We start from the raw sequence: 22,635 nt of genomic DNA, 5'->3' as shown, positions 1-22,635 counted from the left end.
GGCACGTCCCATGATCAATTGATCAGCCCATTCAGCGAAGGCGGTTTGGGCTTTGGAGAGCCGCAATGCTGAGCGGTGCGACCGCCATACACAGAAACCGCTATCGAAGCGTGTATAAACTATAAAGCCCGACCCAGATCAATATCCACAATCTTTTTTTTCTGTCCCCGGTTCCGTGCCCGGTAAAGGGAAAAAAAACCCTCATTTCTCTGTACAGTCTCTTACAGACTACAGACTCTATCAGGGGATGAGATCCGGCTTCCCCCGTCACTGACCAGAACCACTGAAAACCCTAACCGCCATTCGAACTCTTTAGAATATCTGCACAAGAAGCTGCCGCAGAAGAAGAATCTTACGGATTGCGGGGTGCTGTTTTAGGTCTGAAGACGTGCAACGCACATAGTTGCTGAAAGGTCACGGAGGACAGTTATCGGAGCACTGCTTCTCGCTTGTATTAGGGTTTGCATAGTACAGAAGAGATGTGGAATAACGGAGGAGCGAGCAACTCGTCTGCACAGATGGTACCTCCCGGGACCGGTGGTTCTTCCATTCCTCCTCCCCCGCCGATGCAACCGTCTTACAGCATTCCGCTTTCTGCCGCGGAGGCAGAGGCGCGTCTTGAAGAGAAGGCGCGCAAGTGGATGCAGTTGAATTCGAAGCGTTATGGCGACAAGAGGAAGTTTGGATTTGTGGAGACGCAAAAGGAGGACATGCCCCCTGAGCATGTCAGGAAGATCATAAGGTGAGTTATCTACTTATCTTTGGGCTCGGTTAAAGAAAATGCTTTGTAATTTTTTTTGTCTTTCTTATTCATCGTCGTGGTTTGATTTACCATGGAGATGCGAGGGGTGAAAAATTTCCTCCGTTTTTTTTGGTTAAACAAATATGAAAAAACATTCTGTTTAGTAAGTAAATAAATAGAAAGGCACTCGAATGAAGTGGTTTATGAGAATTCTTTTGAATTCCGCAGACATTGATACTAAATAAATTCATACTGGAGATCTTACCTGGATGGTGGGAGCATCCTCACCTGATCCATAGCGGTTGCATTAAGCAGTTATACTTCTTGAAAGTTCAAACAAGTAGCATGTTGTTGACGTTATGGTGCCACCCTAAATCCCTACTCCCTAGTTAGTGAAAGTCATTCTATCCTGAAAATCCATTTTATGTCATTATTCTGAAATTCCATAGAAGTTAAGAATGTAAAAGTCATCAGCAAACTGAACTGAGCATTTCCCTGAATGAGGTATTGATTTTAGGACACTGGCAATGACTTTTTTTTAGCAATTCATGACAACTTTTCGTACATGTACGGAATTTTGCTTATTTTCGGAAATTCTGATACTGCTGCACAGTGACTAAGGGTTCATTTTAAGCACTGTGATCATTCTCATCTGGGGAATAATCGTATTAGCCAAGTTGAAATAGATCACAAGGAAAAGAACACAAGAAATAAAGAACCATTGATAAAAAAAGAAATAGAGAACCATCTTAAAAAACTAATAAAACGATGATCCCTGCTATGTTTACAAGTTATTTATTCTTTTTCCTTTTTTTTTGTAGCCATGACTCTCAATTTCTGAATTATTTTCATTTTTGGCTGTATCATGTTCCATGTACAAAGTTTTAACACTTCACAGTATTTATTCCAGTTCAAAATTTTCAGCAGTCAATATGTCAGACACCTCATGTCCATACAGAATGCTGGTGTTGTTGTCCCTGTTACACAGATTAGGGTGTATCCTCATTCAGTGTAGCCTTTTTCTATTAGTAACTATGTTTCCAACATATCACCTCGGTAGTAGTTGTTTATACATGAACAAATGTGTAATTTGGTATGATTACTATGGTTGGTTACTTCAAATATCACAGGTTTATTATTTTGGTATTTGATTTGCAGAGACCATGGAGACATGTCCTCAAAGAAATATCGTCATGACAAACGCGTCTATCTTGGAGCTCTTAAATTTGTTCCACATGCAGTGTACAAGCTTCTTGAAAACATGCCTATGCCTTGGGAACAGGTATTTATTTGATGCCTCTCTGAATATTCTGTTGTTTTATTTGACTGGATTTTATTGCTTTTGTTCATTTAAGTTATGTAATGATATTTTTTGTGTTTATAGGTCCGTGATGTGAAGGTTTTATATCACATAACAGGAGCAATTACATTTGTCAATGAAATACCTTGGGTTGTCGAGCCTATATATTTAGCTCAGGTATATTAATCTTTCTCATCCTCTCTCAAAATTTTCTCATTCCTTGGAAGTTTAGTTGGTAGAAGAGATCAAAGGCATAAAAGGACAGCCTTTAATATCTTATTTAACTGATGCAGCAACATCATGTGATCTTGTTATGTAAGTGCCACAATTAGCAAATTGGTCTACAAGAATGTTATTTGTTTGCAAGTACATATGTGATTTTTTCCCTCTTCATTGTTTATGGTGTATCTGTTACTATTTTGTTATTTGATTTACACTTAAACAAACTTTACAGTGGGGAACAATGTGGATCATGATGCGAAGGGAGAAAAGGGATCGTCGGCACTTCAAGAGAATGCGATTTCCACCATTTGATGATGAGGAGCCTCCATTGGATTATGCAGACAATCTATTAGATGTGGACCCTTTGGAGCCAATACAACTGGAGTTGGATGAAGAAGAAGATTCTGCTGTATATACTTGGTTCTATGATCATAAACCTCTAGTAAAAACAAAGCTTATCAATGGTCCTAGCTATAGGAGATGGAATCTTTCTCTTCCAATCATGGCAACTCTTCATCGACTTGCTGGGCAGCTACTTTCTGATTTGATTGACCGAAACTATTTTTACTTGTTTGATATGGAGTCATTCTTCACTGCCAAAGCTTTGAACATGTGCATACCTGGTATGCTTCTTTCTTTCCTTGGTGATGGTGTCTTTGTATCATCATTTAGCTTTAGGGATGTGATTCTTCTTCACAACAAGGTCATTGGCTCAGAGTAATTATTGATTTTAACATCTTACAGGCTTTGAGATCATGATTTGGGTCTTGAATGTTGTATTTTAAGAAAGTATTTTTTCTAAGTTGAAATGTAAAACAAATAATCATATCTCCATCCGTCTGGAGTGTTGGGTTATTTGGGAGTACTATGAGCTAAAACATCTATGTTGTTAATATTGATTAACGAAAGATGCGTTTACATTCAAGAATAGGAGCTCTAGCATCAATACTTAAATATATTCAGAAGAATATGGTTAACATGGATATACGTATCAGGTGGGTTGCAAAGATAATATTACCAATTACTTGTAGATATGGAATATGTGCAATGGGTGGAAGCTGACAACCCTATGAGTCCCGACTTGGAGTTCAATTCTATGTGTAGTGACTTGGGTACTTCCATTTTGTATTATTGCATATCACATAGTTGATGGTCAAAATTACCCTTGTGTATCAAATTTTGTGATAAAGAAAGTTTTCTTGGCCTTTTCACTGGGATATGCCTGGTATATTAGAATTGAATGTAACAGAATTTTCGAGAATTAAACCTTATAGGAAGATAAAAGAAAAAAATTGAACCAGAGGTGCTGAGAATGGTGGTGGGAAGAATTGGATCTTGGACCCACATAAACAAACATTTAAAGAGTGATGTATGGGATTTCCTTGTAGGGCGCAGATTCTTTAGAGACTAAAGGGATCTATTCACTTGTTTTTGTTGAGGTGCTATTTTGAGTTTTGGGGGAGCAAAACAGCTCTTCACTATGTTATAGGGTTGTCCCGCTGGTTGTTCTGTTGTTGTACTCTGCTGCCTTTCCAATAAATAGGTCTTACTTTGCCTTCAAAAAAATTTAACATCTACCCAATTCCATAATACTGGATTTTATGGTCAACATATTAGATTGGAAATTTGGGATTTCATACTATCCATCATATGGACCTTTTTCTTAGTATTGTCTGCATATATTTTCACAGTGAAAAATGTGGGTCTGGACTTAGATGTGATATTCTATTGGCATATATTTTCCTAGGTGGTGTTGTTGAATGGTGTTCAACCCTGTTCCAACCTTGTGGGTCTGTTACATATTGGTTTATTGGTCTTTAGTTTGTGGATAATGGATTGCACATCTAGGTGTTATGACTGTTAAATTCGATACTTGTGCTCTAATATGTGCTCCTCTGTCTTGTATGAGATTTAAGCCTTTCCTTCATTGTTTGTTACAGGTGGCCCCAAGTTTGAGCCCTTGTACCGTGACATGGAGAAAGGGGATGAGGACTGGAATGAATTCAATGACATCAATAAACTCATTATCCGTTCACCTCTTAGAACTGAGTACAGAATTGCATTTCCTCATCTTTATAACAACAGACCCAGGAAAGTAAAGCTTGGTATATATCATACTCCCATGGTAATGTATATAAAAACCGAGGATCCTGATTTACCTGCATTCTATTATGATCCCTTAATACATCCTATATCCTCCACTAACAAAGACCGGCGCGAGAAGAAAGTTTATGAAGAAGAAGACGATGATGAATTTTTCCTGCCAGAAGGTGTGGAACCTTTATTGCAGAACACTCAACTTTATACCGACACCACAGCTGCTGGTATTTCATTGTTGTTTGCTCCTCGCCCCTTTAACATGAGATCTGGTCGCATGCGAAGGGCTGAAGACATACCTCTCGTGTCAGAGTGGTACAAGGAGCATTGGTACTCTTTCCTCAACTTCTCTTCTTCTTGCTCCCGTTCTTCTCTGACACATGCTTCTGATTCTCTAATATCTTGTTGTCGTTCACTTACAGCCCTCCATCATATCCAGTTAAAGTTCGCGTCAGCTACCAGAAACTGTTGAAGTGTTTTGTGTTGAATGAACTGCATCACAGACCACCCAAGGCTCAGAAAAAGAAACACTTGTTCCGGTCCCTTCAAGCTACTAAGTTTTTCCAAACCACAGAGTTGGACTGGGCTGAAGCTGGTCTCCAAGTTTGTAAGCAAGGGTACAACATGCTGAATTTGTTGATACATAGAAAGAATCTGAATTACCTTCACCTTGATTATAACTTCAATCTGAAGCCTGTGAAGACTCTCACTACAAAGGAGCGGAAGAAGTCACGCTTTGGTAATGCTTTTCATCTATGTCGTGAAATCCTGCGTTTGACAAAGCTAGTAGTGGATGCCAACATCCAGTTCCGCTTGGGAAATGTGGATGCATTCCAATTGGCAGATGGCTTGCAGTACACATTTTCACATGTTGGGCAGTTGACTGGTATGTACCGTTACAAATACAGACTCATGAGACAGATCAGAATGTGTAAAGACTTGAAGCACTTGATTTATTACCGCTTCAATACTGGTCCTGTGGGAAAGGGGCCTGGCTGTGGTTTCTGGGCTCCAATGTGGAGGGTGTGGTTGTTCTTCCTTCGAGGTATTGTGCCTTTGTTGGAAAGGTGGCTGGGAAATTTACTTGCAAGACAGTTTGAAGGGCGCCATTCAAAAGGAGTTGCAAAGACTGTCACTAAGCAGCGTGTTGAGAGTCATTTTGACTTGGAACTTCGGGCTGCTGTTATGCATGATGTACTTGATGCAATGCCAGGTGAGAACCTTTAATAGTCTATGTTCATGGTACATGCCCACAGTTGTCCACTTTCTTTTTAATCTTGTAATTGTCATGATTTACTTCCATACAGCTTCTTAGCTTTTGGAATTTTCATTACAGAGGGCATTAAGCAGAACAAGGCTAGGACTATCTTGCAGCATCTCAGTGAAGCATGGCGCTGTTGGAAAGCAAATATCCCTTGGAAGGTATTGTATATTTTTTTTGAGGATGATCAATTTCTACCCCATTTTGTATTTTGGTTTAGTTAAATCTCATGTTGAAATATTTCAGGTGCCTGGCCTGCCAGTTCCCATTGAGAACATGATACTTCGTTATGTCAAGTCAAAGGCAGATTGGTGGACAAATGTTGCTCATTATAATCGTGAACGCATAAGAAGGGGTGCAACAGTTGACAAGACTGTTTGTCGAAAGAATCTAGGAAGATTGACTCGCTTGTGGTTGAAGGCAGAGCAGGTATCTATTTCTTCTACTGTCATTTTCCATTTATTTTTTATTTTAGTGGTCATTGCACTGCAGATGAAGCATCATTCCTAAGGATTTAACAGGGTGATCCTTTCTCTTTCCGTTTTTCACTTGACTTGCTTTTCAATATGGCATTTCCTTACATTTCTTGTCTTTGTTAGGAACGACAACACAATTATTTGAAAGATGGTCCATATGTTACACCAGAAGAGGCAGTAGCTATATATACAACCACTGTGCATTGGTTGGAGTCACGAAAATTCTCTCCAATTCCATTCCCTCCATTGTCATACAAACATGATACCAAACTTCTTATCCTTGCACTTGAGAGGCTTAAGGAATCTTACAGTGTAGCGGTGAGATTGAATCAACTTCAAAGGGAAGAGTTAGGACTAATTGAACAAGCATATGACAATCCACATGAAGCACTATCACGAATAAAACGTCACCTGCTTACACAGAGAGCCTTCAAAGAAGTAAGTGTTTTATTTATTTATTTTAACATTAAGAATGACATTGCAGGATTTCAACTTCCTATTGCTTGTTGGTATTAATGTGACCCATTGTTGTATGACAGGTTGGGATTGAGTTTATGGATTTGTATAGTTATCTGATTCCCGTATATGAAATTGAACCTCTTGAGAAGATAACAGATGCATACCTTGACCAGTACCTGTGGTATGAAGGGGACAAGCGTCATCTCTTTCCCAACTGGATTAAGCCTGCTGATTCAGAACCACCACCGCTTTTAGTCTATAAATGGTGTCAAGGTATAAACAATCTGCAAGGTATATGGGATACAAGTGAAGGACAATGTGTTGTGATGCTTCAAACAAAGTTTGAGAAGTTCTTTGAGAAGATTGATCTGACAATGCTAAACAGGTAATTGATCCCTCTTCTTGGATAATATTCATTCAAGTGATGAATCACTTGAGTGCTATACAGTTAAGTGATGGGTAATGCTTTGTTAATGTTGATTTTGTGGCTCTTACTTTTTGCAGGCTTCTCCGTTTGGTTCTTGATCACAACATTGCTGATTATGTCACTGCAAAAAACAATGTTGTGTTATCTTACAAGGATATGAGTCATACCAATTCATATGGTCTAATACGAGGTCTCCAGTTTGCTTCATTTGTTGTGCAGTACTATGGCCTTGTGTTGGATCTCTTGCTTCTTGGTTTGACTCGAGCTAGTGAAATTGCGGGACCTCCTCAGATGCCCAATGAGTTCATTACATATTGGGACACCAAAGTTGAAACTCGACATCCCATTCGATTGTATTCACGGTACATTGATAGGGTACATATATTATTCCGGTTCACTCATGAAGAGGCACGGGACCTTATTCAGCGGTATCTTACGGAACATCCTGACCCCAACAACGAGAACATGGTTGGGTATAACAATAAGAAATGTTGGCCAAGAGATGCAAGAATGAGGCTTATGAAGCATGATGGTAAAACTCTCTTTTCTGCATTATATTATGACTCCATTGGGTCCCTTGCATGAAATTGAATTTATGATGCTTTTTATTATTTTTTTGAGAAAATAGAAGTATATTCTGAAAGTTTACAAATTAGGTATCTTCCTGAAAGTTAACATGGAGTTCTATGGCTATGTCCTTGCACAGTAAATCTTGGCAGAAGTGTTTTCTGGGACATGAAGAATCGGTTACCTCGGAGTATCACAACGCTGGAGTGGGAGAACAGTTTTGTTTCAGTTTACAGCAAGGACAATCCAAACTTGCTTTTCAGCATGTAAGTAATATCAATACATAATGAAACTGCTTCCCTGTTAAACTAATATTATTCTTGTCTTGATCAAAACCTTTGTTCTGGGTGTTGGCCAGACCTTCAACTTTGACCTGATTTAACTTGGGATTCTTATCCTGGTGATTGCTGAATCCAAAACACCACTTCATAGTTTCAATTGTGGACTTGCAAGTGGTTGTTTCGTTTTAGTTTTCCAGTTTCATCTTTATCAAGAGTGAATGAATAAACTGTTTTTGGGGATATTCTGAATATCTTCTCCATGTGATCTTATATCGAAACTTATTCTTTTTCTGTTATCACTTTTCAGTAATTCGATTTGTACAGTCCCTCATTGTAAAATAAGTAAATCTGGGTGGTATTTTATCCCCCTTTATTGATACATTACCTTTCCTTTGCCTTGAAAAGAGTAAAAGAAAAAGGGGTAACTGCACTAAAAAGATCTTTCGCTGACCCACCATAAAGATCTTTCTTTGTTTTAGTTTAGTATCCTAATATCTGGTTTCTCTTTGAGATAATCCATTTGTGAGTTTCAAATCTGCTCTCAGCTGTTTTATTATTTTAAAAATGAATCTACTATTGTCATTTAGGTGTGGGTTTGAAGTTCGGATTTTGCCAAAGATAAGAATGAGTCAAGAGGCATTCAGCAACACAAGAGATGGTGTTTGGAACTTGCAGAATGAGCAGACCAAAGAGCGAACTGCAGTGGCTTTCTTACGAGTAGATGATGAACATATGAAGGTTTTTGAGAATCGTGTGAGGCAGATACTTATGTCATCGGGTTCCACAACATTCACAAAGATTGTCAACAAATGGAATACAGCTCTTATAGGTAATACCCCATCCCATCAAAAAAATTACCGAAAAGGGAAAATAATTTGCTTTTTATTGTTCTTAATGTTTTATTGAGATTTTATATAAATGTACCTCTGTCTGATAATTACACTAGAATGATTTTTCTTTTCCTTATGACAGGTCTCATGACATATTTCCGTGAGGCTACAGTACATACCCAGGAGTTGTTAGATTTGCTTGTTAAATGTGAAAATAAAATTCAAACCCGTATCAAGATTGGATTAAATTCAAAAATGCCTAGCAGGTAACATTTTGGTTACCCCACAACCAGTAAGTTTAAATGAAGTAAATTAATGAAATATTATAATTCTGAGTCAATTTTCCCTCTCAGGTTCCCACCTGTCATATTCTACACACCTAAGGAAATTGGAGGGCTTGGCATGCTGTCAATGGGTCACATATTAATTCCACAAAGTGATCTACGATATAGTCAACAAACAGATGTTGGTGTGACCCATTTCAGGAGTGGTATGAGTCATGAAGAGGACCAGCTCATTCCTAATCTTTATCGCTACATACAGGTTTAATTCCACTTCTCTTTCCACTGTGTTTTTTGTATTTCCGCTGAATGTAGTATTATTGTTTTTTTTTTTTTTTGATAAGTTATTATTGTTATTATCTTCTTATTTGTCTCTCAACAGCCATGGGAGAGTGAATTTATAGATTCACAACGTGTTTGGGCTGAATATGCATTGAAGAGGCAGGAAGCACAGTCACAAAATAGGCGCTTAACACTTGAAGATTTGGAGGTGCGCTTTTGGTTGTTCAATTTTGTTAACTGTTGGCAAAAATCTTTTCTTAAAATAAATATATTCTCCATGCTGTTGGTGGTGCTTTATAACTTCAGGGAGTGGTTGTTGTTAGGACATGTAGTGCAGCAAGTGTTGTGAAAAACATAATCTATATCCGTAAATTGCGGAGCAGATTAAATTGAATATATTTGTATTTCTTAAAAAAATTGTAATATAGTTCTTTTAGAAATTTGCCATATACATATTGAGTGTATGCATATATTATTGACTCGAGAAAATAGAAAAAAGATTTTACCTATTAATACCTATCATATTATTGACTTTAGCAATCAATATCTATCATATAAGTTATTACTAGAACAAAGTTTGCCACTTGTAGCCATAAGAGATAAGATGATATAATCAAGTTCAATTAACCACATATGATGTTTTCTCAAATCATATTTCGGTAGAAACAAAATAGTAAGTCTTCAAATAGGTTTTGAGTATCCAAGCAAGTTTTTATTCATGTAAATGCTACAAACAAAGCAATTTGCTTTGAAAATTGAAACCGTAAATCACATGAATCACTGAAGTCATAATATTCACAAATCAAATTACAATATCCAAGTAATGACCACAGAGAGAGATTTTCAAAACTTTGGGTCCATAGCAGTTTTAAATTACAAGTCATGTAAAAAATCATAAGATTTTGGAACGTATAATTATGGCCATAAATGATTTATGGAATGCAATGATACAGATGTAGAGTTGACATGTTTAGGCAGATTCTATTGATAATTGTAATTGTTATGTGCTTACTGAATTTATTCTAATTATTGGCTCAACATCTTTTTTGATCCCTGTTATTGTTATATACCTAACATTTCTTTCATTAATTGTCTAAGATTCTCTTAATTATTTCCACAGGATTCTTGGGATAGGGGTATACCACGGATCAATACTTTGTTTCAGAAGGACCGGCATACCTTGGCATATGATAAAGGATGGAGGGTTCGTACAGATTTTAAGCAGTACCAGGTTTTAAAACAGAACCCTTTTTGGTGGACACACCAACGTCATGATGGCAAGTTGTGGAACTTGAATAACTATCGAACTGATGTCATCCAAGCCCTTGGAGGAGTTGAGGGAATTCTTGAGCATACATTATTTAAGGGAACCTAGTAAGTTCTCTCTCTCTCTCTCAATTTTCTCTTTCTTTTTATATTATTTTGAATTAATAAGTTATGCCAGTTTTCTTGCCAAGTGACACATATCTATGACCTTCAGCTCATAATAGGCCTCTTTAAGTTTTTTTTTCAAAAAAGTTTAACCATTGAGCTATTTCAAATCCTTACGTTCAGAATGATTTGTAGCATGTATTGTATTACATCTTCCACAATTGGTTAAACCATTTGGAATATGGAGCTGGCCCTGGAATGGGGTTTTAAAGCCACTTGCTTCAGTGATTGGTCTCTTTTTTGACATTTTTGCTGGGAGGTCTTTTTAACAGAAGGGTACTACTGTTTAAGCCTTTTCTTTTCCTATCGGTAAGGTCACTGTTAAAATACAAAAGAGTTTCCTTTTAATATTGTCAGAAGTTGACTCAACATTTTTGATTTTCAGCTTTCCAACTTGGGAAGGTCTCTTTTGGGAGAAGGCATCTGGTTTCGAAGAATCTATGAAGTATAAGAAATTGACAAATGCACAAAGATCTGGGCTAAACCAAATTCCAAACCGTAGGTTTACGCTTTGGTGGTCACCTACGATAAACCGTGCAAATGTGTATGTGGGATTTCAAGTTCAGTTGGATTTGACTGGAATATTCATGCACGGGAAGATCCCAACTCTGAAAATATCACTAATCCAAATATTTCGTGCTCATTTGTGGCAAAAGATCCATGAGAGTGTTGTTATGGACCTCTGTCAAGTCTTGGATCAAGAGTTGGATGCGCTGGAAATTGAGACTGTGCAGAAAGAGACGATCCATCCAAGGAAGAGCTACAAGATGAACAGTTCTTGTGCTGATATTCTACTCTTTGCTGCCCATAGATGGCCGATGTCAAAACCAAGTTTAGTGGCAGAATCAAAGGATATCTTTGATCAGAAAGCAAGCAATAAATATTGGATAGATGTGCAACTACGATGGGGAGACTATGACTCACATGACATTGAGCGTTATACACGTGCTAAATTTATGGATTATACAACTGACAATATGTCTATTTATCCATCTCCAACTGGTATTTTTTTTTCCTTTACTACCTTTACCATACAAGCTTGTATTTCTATGTTGAATGACTTGGTTGGTTACTTGGTTAATTGAATTTATTTGTTTTGTTTTGCAGGTGTCATGATTGGTCTTGATTTGGCTTATAATTTGCATTCTGCTTTTGGTAACTGGTTTCCTGGATCCAAACCACTTCTTGCTCAAGCAATGAATAAGATCATGAAGGTATCTTAATTTCTAGCTTTCTTTGTTGGAGAACGTATCTGCTAATTGTGATAAGAATAGAATATAAAGAGAATGCCAAATTAATGGTTTGTTTTGTGCATGGATTCTTAAAGAAATACTTTGTCACATAATCTGCTTATGTTTCCTACTCCTGGTGAGGAAACTCATTTTGGAATGTTTGAAAATTGTAATCCTATCCAAAATCATGAAGAATGTTGAACCAAATCAAATTGTAAATTGTGCTGTAAATTGCAAGATAGTTTTTGTTTTATATAAATTTGTTAACAAATTAAAAATGGATATGCTAAAAACTTAAAACATATATAGAGAAGTTATAGTTATCCCTCTTAAATCCATATTTACCATATATGTACTTGATACAATAGAGTTTACCACTTATACGTTGGAAGCATAAGATTATATAATAGTAGAAAGCCTTATGTGCTGATTCCGGCCAAGCTTCTTGTGAAAGGAAGAGGAGAAAGTTGGGGATTTCAGCAATAGACAGAGGAAAGGGAAGAAAAGAGAAGAAGGTCGACTAGGATAGTGATCATTAACCCTAGCCGCCAGCCCCTCATTCTATTTATAATTAACTTAAATATGGGATATTACAAAGATGCCCCTAGTAGGGCGGCAACTCAACTAAGTACTTACAATTCCTTTAAAAATAAAAGACTAATGGGCCCAAGGCCCAACAACTTCTTAAAATAAAAAGAAAACAAACTAAACATAAATCGGCCCAACATAAATCAGCCCACTCAACACTCCCCCTCAATTTGGGAATAGATGCCACACATTCCCAACTTGCGTAGATCATGTTCCAACTTATTCTTCGCAACACCTTTTGTGAGAACATCAACAAGCTGCAGATCAAAAGAAATGTATGGAAGACAAACTTCTCCAGAAGTTACCCTTTCTCTGATAAAATGTCTATCTACTTCAATGTGCTTAGTACGGTCATGCTGGACTGGATTATGGGCAATATTGATTGCTGCCTGGTTATCGCAGTATAGCATCATAGGTTCTTTTGCCTGTACACCAATTTCTTTTAACAGAGAACGGATCCAGAGAAGTTCTGAAACTCCATGTGCCATGGCCCTATATTCCGCTTCTACACTTGATCTTGCCATAACTGTTTGTTTTTTACTCTTCCATGAGACTAGGTTACCTCCAACTAGGGTGCACACTCCTGAAGTTGGCCTTCTGTCATCAAGGCATCCTGCCCAATCTACATCTGTATAGGTCTCTAGCTTCAGTTGTCCATGATCAGTAAACAATATGCCTCTGCCTGGATGTCCCTTCAAATATGCAAGGATCCTGTCAACTGCCTTCTAGTGCTGATCTCGTGGAGCATGCATGTATTGACTCACTACACTTGTTGCATAGGAGATGTCCGGTCTTGTCATACACAAGTATAGTAGCCGACCCACAAGTCTTTGGTATCTCCCAAGGTCCTTCACTGGTTCACCTTCTGATGCACTGATTCTATGGTTCTGATCAATGGGGGTGCTAGCTGCCTTTGTTCCAAGCTTTCCTGTCTCTTGGAGAAGGTCCAAGACATACTTCCTTTGAGAGATAAAAATGTCATGTTTCGATCTTGCAACTTCAATGCCTAAGTATCTTAGTTCTCCAAGATCCTTAATCTCAAATTCCTTATGCAGGTTCCTCTTCAAACTATCAATCTCACTTAGATCATTCCTAGTGACAACAATGTCATCCACATAAACAATTAGGATTGACACCAAAGATCCCCTGCGTTTCACAAACAAGGTGTGATCAGATTGAGTTTGAGTGTAGCCAAAAACAATCAGGGCCTTTCTGAATCTGTCAAACCATGCTCTGGGAGATTGTTTCAAGCCATATAGTGACTTCTTCAGCTTGCACACTTTTCCCTTTTCAGCATTATCATAAAAACCAGCTGGAAGATCCATATACACCTCTTCTTGCAGATCCCCATTTAGGAACACATTCTTTACATCCAATTGAAACAAGGGCCAAGAGTATGAGGCAGCAAGGGAAAGGAGTATCCGAACAGAGGTCATCTTTGCAACTGGCGCAAATGTCTCTAGATAATCAATGCCATAGGTCTGTGTGTATCCTTTTGCAACAAGTCTTGCCTTGTACCTCTCTATACTTCCATCTGCCTTATACTTTACTGTGTAAACCCATCTGCATCCAATTGTCTCCTTGCCATCTGGTAGGTCCACAATCTCCCATGTCTAATTCTTAATCAAAGCCTCCATCTCTTCCTACATAGTTGTCTTCCACTCAGGTTTGGAGAGAGCCTCACTAACACCCTTGGGTATAGACACTGAATCAAGAGAAGAGAGAAAAGCACGATAGGAAGGAGAAAGTCCATTGTAGGATAAGTACTGTGAGATACAATGGGCAGTGCACTTTCTCTTCCCTTTTCTAAGAGCAATAGGGAGATCAAGGTTATCTGTAACAGTGTCAGTAGGATCAATGGGAACTGAAATAGTGGGATCAAGAGGAATACCTGAATCCGTATTAACCGAATCTGGAGTCTCCAAGGGATTGACAAGAAGTGGTGTGAGTTCTGCTGTAGTGGAATCAACCGCCTTATGAAGTCTTTGCCGTGAGTAATGTTGTGAGATGGAACGCAAAGGAGGTGGCAAGGTGGGTGACATCGGGTGGTGGTCAAGCATAGGAGTAGACATAGGAACTAGAACTGGGAGAGGGATAGACTGCTGACTTACTTCCCTAAAACACTCCCCCCTGAGAATGATCCTTTGAGAAGAAGTACGTGGATTCAAAAAAGGTAACATCCATAGTAACATACCAGTTCCCAGAGACTGGATCATAGCAGCAATACCCTTTCTGATTCTCTACATATCCAAGGAAAACACAATTCTTTGCCTTGGGATCAAGCTTCGAACGGTGAGGACCAAGAATATGTGCAAAGCAGACACATCCAAATACCCTTAGAGGAATATGAAACATCTCCCCCTGAGGAAAAAGAAGGCTGAATGGGGTCCTGAATTCGAGTACACGAGAGGGCACTCTGTTAATTAGATATACTGCCGTGAGAACTTCATCACCCCAAAAACGAATTGGAACTGTGGCTGTGATCATGCTTCTTGCCGTCTCAACGATGTGTCTGTTCTTCCTCTCTGCAACACCATTCTGCTGTGGACTATAGGAGCAACTGCTCTGATGGATAACACCATACTCCAACAGATATGAGGCAAGATGTCTCTCAAAATATTCCCTAGCATTGTCAGATCTGAACATCTTTATTCTTGTCCCAAACTGTGTTAGTATCATCTGGTGGAATTGCCTCACCAAGGATGGTACTTCATCGCGTGATTTCATCAGGTAAATCCAGGAATATCGAGAGAAATCATCCACAAACAGGAGAAAATAGCGATAGCCACCCATAGAGGGAACATGATAAGGGCCCCACACATCTGAATAAATAACATCAAAGGAAGAAGAACATCTTTTATTATTAGGTTTAAAAGAATGTCTACAATGCTTTCCAATTTCACAACCCTTACACTTCAAACTTGACAGACTCACAGACTCAAACAATTTTGGAAACAAACAATTCAAAGAAGAAAAGGATAAATGATCCAGACGGTTGTGCCAAACCATAATCTGACCCACAGATTTTGACTCACTATCTCTGCAAACATGATGTCTACAATGCTTTCCAAGTTCACAACCCTCACACTTCAAACTTGACAGACTCACAGACTCAAACAATTTTGGAAACAAACAACTCAAAGAAGAAAAGGATAAATGACCCAGACGGTTGTGCCAAAACATAATCCGACCCACAAATTTTGACTCACTATCTCTGCAAACATGATGGCTTTGGTGAAGAGGGAGAGCATCCAAGAGGTAGATTCCATTCACTTCACAACCACTCCCAATCGTCCTCTTTGAATCCAGATCCTGCAAAATACAACGTCCAAGAGAAAAAATCACTGAGCAGTTCAGATTCTTAGTCAAACTACTAACAGATAACAAATTAGTGCTCAATCTAGGAACATGGAGGACAGAGGGTAAGCTAATAGAATCATTAATCTTGACAGATCCCTTCCCAACAATAGGAACATGGGATCCGTCAGCTGTGGAGACCTTATCTCTGCCAGAACAGAGCTGATAAGAGGAGAAAATAGTGGAGCAATGGGTCATATGCTTTGAGGCTCCAGAGTCTATAATCCAAGGAGATCTCTCCTTACCTAAAGTAGAAACATAGTTTGCAGTGACATGTGAACTACCTGTGTGGGCAAAGGAGGTAGAGCGAGCTCCACCTGTACCTTGTTGTCCGCTTACGGCTGAACTGGAACTAGCTGTATCTCTCTGATTCAGAAGTAACCCAAACCTCTCAAGCTCGGCCCTTACTGCAGCAGCTGCAACAGATTCCAAAGCAGCTGTAGTAGGGGGGGCCGGAGTATCACCGGTAACTGCCATGTGTGCATTTCCCTTCTTATTCTTCAATCTGGTCGGTACAAGATGTGGATGAAGCTTCCAACAAGTGTCTCTTGTATGCTTAGGCTTCTTATAGTAGTCACAGACCAAGTCCCTTTTGTCTTCCCATTTGTTTTCATTGCCATTCTGTTTAGGTTTCACAACACTTACCATAGCAGACTGATCAGAACTGAGATTTTTCATCATTACATCCCTCCTGCACTCCTCTCCTAACACAAAGGCATATGCTTGGGAGAGAGTGGCACTGTCCCTGGAAAGAAGATGTTGTCGTGCAATGTGATACTCATGGTTAAGGCCAGCAAGGAATTCGAACACCCTATACTTCTCTAAATGTCTTTGATAGGTAGCTGCATCCTTGGTGGTTTCCCAAGCAAAGGTTTCTAGATGGTCGATCTCCTGCCACAGAGTCTTAAGGACTGAAAAATAGGCTGCAACAGATCTATCTCCCTGCCTTTTGGCAATAATTTGATTCCTCCGTTGATAAGCCCTAGCAACATTCTCCCTCTGTGAATAGGTCTCTGCAACCCCATCCCATATCTCCTTAGCAGTGTTTGCCCATAAAAAGTTTTTACTTATATGTGGCAACATAGAATTACACAACCATGTCATTACCATATAATTTTCTTGCACCCACCGGGAGTTGCCAGTTTCGGGTTTTACCTCTTCACCAGTAATATACCCCAATTTTCCACGAGCCCCAATGGCCATCTTTGCAGATTGGGACCATTACAAGTAATTTGAACCATCCAACCTAACTGTAGTAATGGTTCCGGCTCCAAAGGGGTCTCCAACACCTCCTCCCACTGGTCCCATTTCATTCCTGGGCTTATATTCAACTGTGTCCCTTCATGTGTCTCAAAGAGGTACAGAAAACAACTAAAAAATGCAGCAAGAACAAACAAAATACCTTCTGGAACCAACGACACTCCTTTGGTGTCCTGGACTTTCTTCCCAGGAAAGATTCCTTTTCGGTGGGATGGGGAGAAGAGAGAGAAGAAGCAACCACCCTCCTTAGAGGCCTCCAAACCACATGGAACTTGAATCGCCCCTTACAAAAAACCCAGAGGAACCCTAAAAATTTGGGCGCCACTACCTATGTCAAAATTGAAGAGTCCAACAAAATCAGGACTCTTCCCCTTTCTCCAGTTTTTCCTGATTCTGATGAGAAACCCTAGACCAGCTATAGGGCATACTGATCCATCAAGAAAATCCAAAAACTGGGCTTACCTGAAAGCTTCGATCAGCCTCTTAAATCTCCATGCAGTCGGCCGATCTAGGGCTGCAGGAATGAATCTCTTCAAGAACCTTCAACCTGCTCTGATACCAAGTAGAAAGCCTTATGTGCTGATTTCGGCCAAGCTTCTTGTGAAAGGAAGAGGAGAAAGTTGGGGATTTCAGCAATAGACAGAGGAAAGGGAAGAAAAGAGAAGACGGTCGACTAGGATAGTGATCATTAACCCTAGCCACCAGCCCCTCATTCTATTTATAATTAACTTAAATATGGGATATTACAAAGATGCCCCTAGTAGGGCGGCAACTCAACTAAGTACTTACAATTCCTTTAAAAATAAAAGACTAAGGAACAACTTCTTAAAATAAAAAGAAAACAAACTAAACATAAATCGGCCCTACATAAATCAGCCCACTCAACAATAATCAAGTTTAACTTGAAAGTCAACTAATCCACACAGTGGTGGTTACCCATACAGGGTGGAAAATAAACTCAATAAGGTTTCCAAATGGGTCTTAAATAACCTAGAGAAACCATTTTCTAGTAAGGATTTTAAAACAAAAGCCTGTTGAAAGGAAAAAATAAAATAAAATGAAGGAATGACAAAGTAAAGAACCAAGTCTCAGTTGAATTGATTTGAATCACATGAATCTTATAAGTCGTAAGGTTCACAAATCAAATTGTAGGATTCAAACGGTAATCATGTGATTTTTGCAGAAAAGGATCCAAGTATACAATTTAAATTGAAACCCTTGGGATTCACAATTTGAATTGTGAAGTGCATCGTAAACTGTAAAGTTTTGACTATTTTCTGGATGATTGATTTTTTTTTTTTGATAGAGGAATTCTTCCTCTTCCTTTTCTTTTTATGTGAGCAGTATTTTTTACATGTGATATAAAGAAGTTATGTATTAGATTTGATTATCAAAAATAAGTTATGTTTTAGAGTTAATTGGACCTTTTACAAAGGTGATATACCTGCTGGAGAAGGATATAGATATCTTCTTTGCGGCAGCAGTTACCCCTGTTTTATAAGTTCCAGCTGTAATAACTTTGCATCATGTGGTTAAGAAGTACCTGTTGGGTATTGCTGGATGATAAGGATGTGGGTGGGGTGCAATACTGGACGAGCAGTCATTGCCAAGTTGTCATTTCTGATGGTATCTGGTGCAAATTTCAAAATTTGCCGAAATCATCTTCTACCTGCTTGTAAGAAAACATTTTGCTTTCCCTGACGAAAACTTATTTTTTAGTGGTGCAATAAAAAAAGGTGAGATGATTGGGACTTCAGATCTATATCAAGCTTAGTATTGTTGTGTATTTGTTTTAATGCATGTTCTTGCTTATAAGTACATGATGCATCTTGAAATGTCTTTATCTTATATAAACATATAATTCTAATGAACTTGTTATCATATGAACATACTCAAACATATATTTCTTAGGCCATCTGGGTCTTAAGATTTGTTATATATAATTCTAATGGTTTTACATGTACCTTTGCAGTCAAATCCAGCTTTATATGTTCTGAGGGAGAGAATAAGGAAAGGTTTGCAGTTGTATTCATCTGAGCCTACGGAACCATATCTGTCATCTCAAAACTATGGGGAGATATTCAGCAATCAAATTATATGGTTTGTTGATGATACAAATGTGTACCGTGTTACAATTCACAAGACATTTGAAGGGAATCTGACAACAAAGCCTATCAATGGTGCCATCTTTATTTTCAATCCAAGAACAGGGCAGCTGTTTCTTAAGGTGCCCCCATTCCTTCTACCGTTCTTATGTACAAATTATATTCATTGCTCAGATATTCCAACAATGGGTGAGGCAGATATGTGAATGTTTTTAGATGATGAGTAGGAAAACTAGAAACATAGATTTAAAAAAAAAAACTAGAAACAGACTAAGATGGTTTGGGCATGTTCAGAGGTTAGAATAGCTAGGGGCAGGCCAAAAAGGACATTGGGTTGTAGTGAGAAGCGATTTAAGGGTCCATAATTTAACAGTAGTTGTTACACTGAATAGAACGGAATGGTGGAGCAGGATTCATGTAACCAAAACCATATAGTTGGGACATGGTGTAGATGATGATGATGGTGATGTATATATATATATATAGCTGAAACTCTCTGGTTTAAGTTACTGGTGCTAATTTAAATTAAAGTAGGGATGCTGTACACACTTTGTACTTCAATCCTTAATTAATAATGTATCTTATTAGCAACATGTTCGGTTGGTAGTAATATGGATTAAAGGACATGATGAATTGGTGCAGGTCATCCACACAAGTGTATGGGCTGGACAAAAGCGTCTTGGTCAGTTGGCAAAGTGGAAAACAGCAGAAGAAGTTGCTGCTCTGGTTAGATCTTTGCCTGTTGAAGAGCAGCCAAAGCAAATCATTGTGACTCGTAAAGGAATGCTGGATCCTTTAGAGGTCCACTTGCTAGATTTCCCAAATATAGTTATCAAAGGGAGTGAACTGCAGCTGCCATTCCAAGCATGTCTGAAGATTGAGAAATTTGGTGATTTGATTCTGAAGGCCACAGAACCACAAATGGTTTTGTTTAACATTTATGATGATTGGCTGAAAAGTATCTCATCATATACTGCATTCTCTCGTCTCATCCTAATTTTGCGGGCATTGCATGTAAACAATGAGAAGGCAAAAATGTTGCTAAAGCCTGACAAGACTATCGTCACTGAACCACACCACATCTGGCCTTCTCTGACAGATGATCAATGGATGAAGGTAACTTCCAAACCTGACAGACCTATTTAAGTTTGGGCTTCTACATGTTTGTGTCTATGTGCATGTTTATTTGTCCCTTTGTGTTCCTTATATCTTTCTTCATGCAGGTGGAGGTTGCATTGAGAGATCTTATACTCTCTGACTATGCAAAAAAGAATAATGTGAACACTTCAGCTCTTACTCAATCTGAGATTCGTGATATAATACTGGGAGCTGAGATTACTCCACCTTCACAACAGAGGCAACAGATAGCAGAGATTGAGAAACAGGTAATATTTTATTTCGTTTGCTTGATTTGAATTGTTTATGGAATTTTGCTTATTTTTATTTTGCTAATTGGTTGCTACTGGAATCTCATGAACAGGCAAAAGAAGCAAGCCAGCTCACAGCTGTAACAACAAGGACAACAAATGTGCACGGTGATGAACTCATTGTCACCACCACAAGTCCATATGAGCAATCTGCTTTTGCATCCAAAACTGATTGGCGTGTGAGAGCAATTTCAGCCACAAACCTTTATCTCCGAGTTAATCACATTTATGTGAATTCTGAGGACATCAAGGTACCAACTGGTCTTATTTTTTTTCTTGCTATTACGGACTACCCCATGGAATACTTATGATGAGCACAACTTATGATAACAGGAGACGGGTTACACATACATCATGCCCAAAAATATCTTAAAGAAGTTTATCTGCATAGCAGATCTGCGGACTCAAATTTCAGGATACATATATGGTATAAGCCCACCAGACAACCCTCAGGTTAAAGAAATCCGCTGCATTGTAATGCCACCACAATGGGGGACTCATCAGCAAGTCCACCTCCCATCTGCTCTTCCTGAACATGATTTCTTAAATGATCTGGAGCCATTGGGATGGATGCACACACAACCAAATGAGCTTCCACAACTGTCACCACAGGTATTGTTTTCAACATAGCATGCTTAATTGCTACCAATCAAAGACTATAACATTCTCTATTGCTTACCGTAGTGGCTATTACTTGGAATGTGGATATGGGATGTTTTCTTAGTCATGCTGCTCTAATTCCGTATTTACAAACTAAGGTCCTAATTGATCTGTCACCCTGGTGATTATTTTTATAGGATCTCACAACTCATGCCCGGGTTCTGGAGAACAATAAGCAGTGGGATGGGGAGAAGTGCATAATCCTCACTTGCAGTTTCACTCCGGGTTCTTGCTCATTAACTGCATACAAGCTAACCCCAACGGGATATGAATGGGGACGAGTCAACAAGGACACTGGAAGCAATCCCCATGGTTATTTACCAACTCACTATGAGAAGGTCCAGATGCTTCTTAGTGATCGTTTCTTTGGATTCTACATGGTAAGTCTTGTCAATTTCTAGCTGTTAAAATCCTGTTGTATCATATTATAATTTCTGTATCCTTTGGGATCATTTTCATATTTGCATTTGCCCGTTTTAATTTTAAAGAGCAACTTATCTAACTCAGATAGTATCATGGGTGTTCCTCAGATTCCGGATAATGGCCCGTGGAATTACAACTTCATGGGAGTGAAACATACATCCAGCATGAAGTATAGTATTAAGCTTGGAACTCCTAGAGAATATTATCATGAAGATCACAGGCCTACTCATTTTCTTGAGTTCAGCAATTTGGAAGAGGGTGAGACTGCCGAGGGTGACAGGGAGGATACATTTAATTAGACCAGAGGTGTAGTCATGTAAATAACTTGTCCCAACACCGACATTGAACCCTTGGGAAGGAAAGTTAGGTTGCTCCATCTCTTTTTTGTTGTAATAATAGATATTTTATATTTTGTGTCCCATGTTTGCTTGGCCCAAGCCCAAAGGCAGACATAGGCGAGTATACTCTCCCGACTTGTATATATATGTTCGGACAGGTTGCAGAAGTTACTTTATGATACAGAGCAGGTTCCGTGATCTCGTATGTGTCTTATCTTTTCTAGTTCTTGGGTCATAATCCGCTTTTAAATGCGTCATATGATATGATGGGTTTCTGTTTCAGTTACTAATTAGAGCAAATGAATTAGTGATAACTAAATGGACTCCACATCAGTTTGTGTAGTACGTAACAGCATCTAACGAAGGTCTCTTTCACAAAGAACTAGCGACTGGATCACATTCGCACAAGACTGCAATACGATTCGACTCTGGTGCAGTATTGACATGCATGATATGCAAAAATCGTGTATTGTGCGATTCACAGGGGGCAACACTCATGGTTAGAATTATTTTCAAGTTCAAGAGTTAAATCAGAGATGGCCTAAGAAGGCTATTGACAATTGAAAATGACCTTTCCTTCTAAATCTTA

At 38.7% G+C, this 22,635-nt stretch overlaps 1 protein-coding gene across 1 annotated transcript; it reads left to right on the top strand.

Annotated features, from left to right (window-relative positions):
- Positions 1 to 22,244, top strand: LOC104586121 (pre-mRNA-processing-splicing factor 8A). The gene is made up of 26 exons (XM_010243256.3): positions 1 to 742; positions 1,901 to 2,024; positions 2,127 to 2,219; positions 2,497 to 2,887; positions 4,205 to 4,691; positions 4,784 to 5,574; positions 5,698 to 5,783; positions 5,869 to 6,051; positions 6,222 to 6,536; positions 6,638 to 6,942; positions 7,062 to 7,516; positions 7,691 to 7,817; positions 8,420 to 8,661; positions 8,805 to 8,928; positions 9,016 to 9,205; positions 9,326 to 9,433; positions 10,346 to 10,599; positions 11,042 to 11,658; positions 11,764 to 11,870; positions 19,066 to 19,320; positions 19,841 to 20,314; positions 20,422 to 20,583; positions 20,679 to 20,876; positions 20,959 to 21,237; positions 21,423 to 21,665; positions 21,816 to 22,244. The coding sequence occupies exons 1-26, from the start codon at positions 480 to 482 to the stop codon at positions 22,005 to 22,007; spliced, it is 7,065 nt and encodes a 2,354-aa protein (XP_010241558.1). The 5' UTR covers positions 1 to 479; the 3' UTR covers positions 22,008 to 22,244.
- The last annotated feature ends 391 nt before the right edge of the window (positions 22,245 to 22,635 follow it).

Source organism: Nelumbo nucifera, chromosome 2 (assembly GCF_055504915.1).
Source record: "Nelumbo nucifera cultivar China Antique chromosome 2, China Antique-T2T, whole genome shotgun sequence".
Classification (NCBI taxonomy): domain Eukaryota; kingdom Viridiplantae; phylum Streptophyta; class Magnoliopsida; order Proteales; family Nelumbonaceae; genus Nelumbo; species Nelumbo nucifera.
Note: the sequence above shows the minus strand (reverse complement) of the source record. Positions and strands in the feature narration are given on the sequence as shown.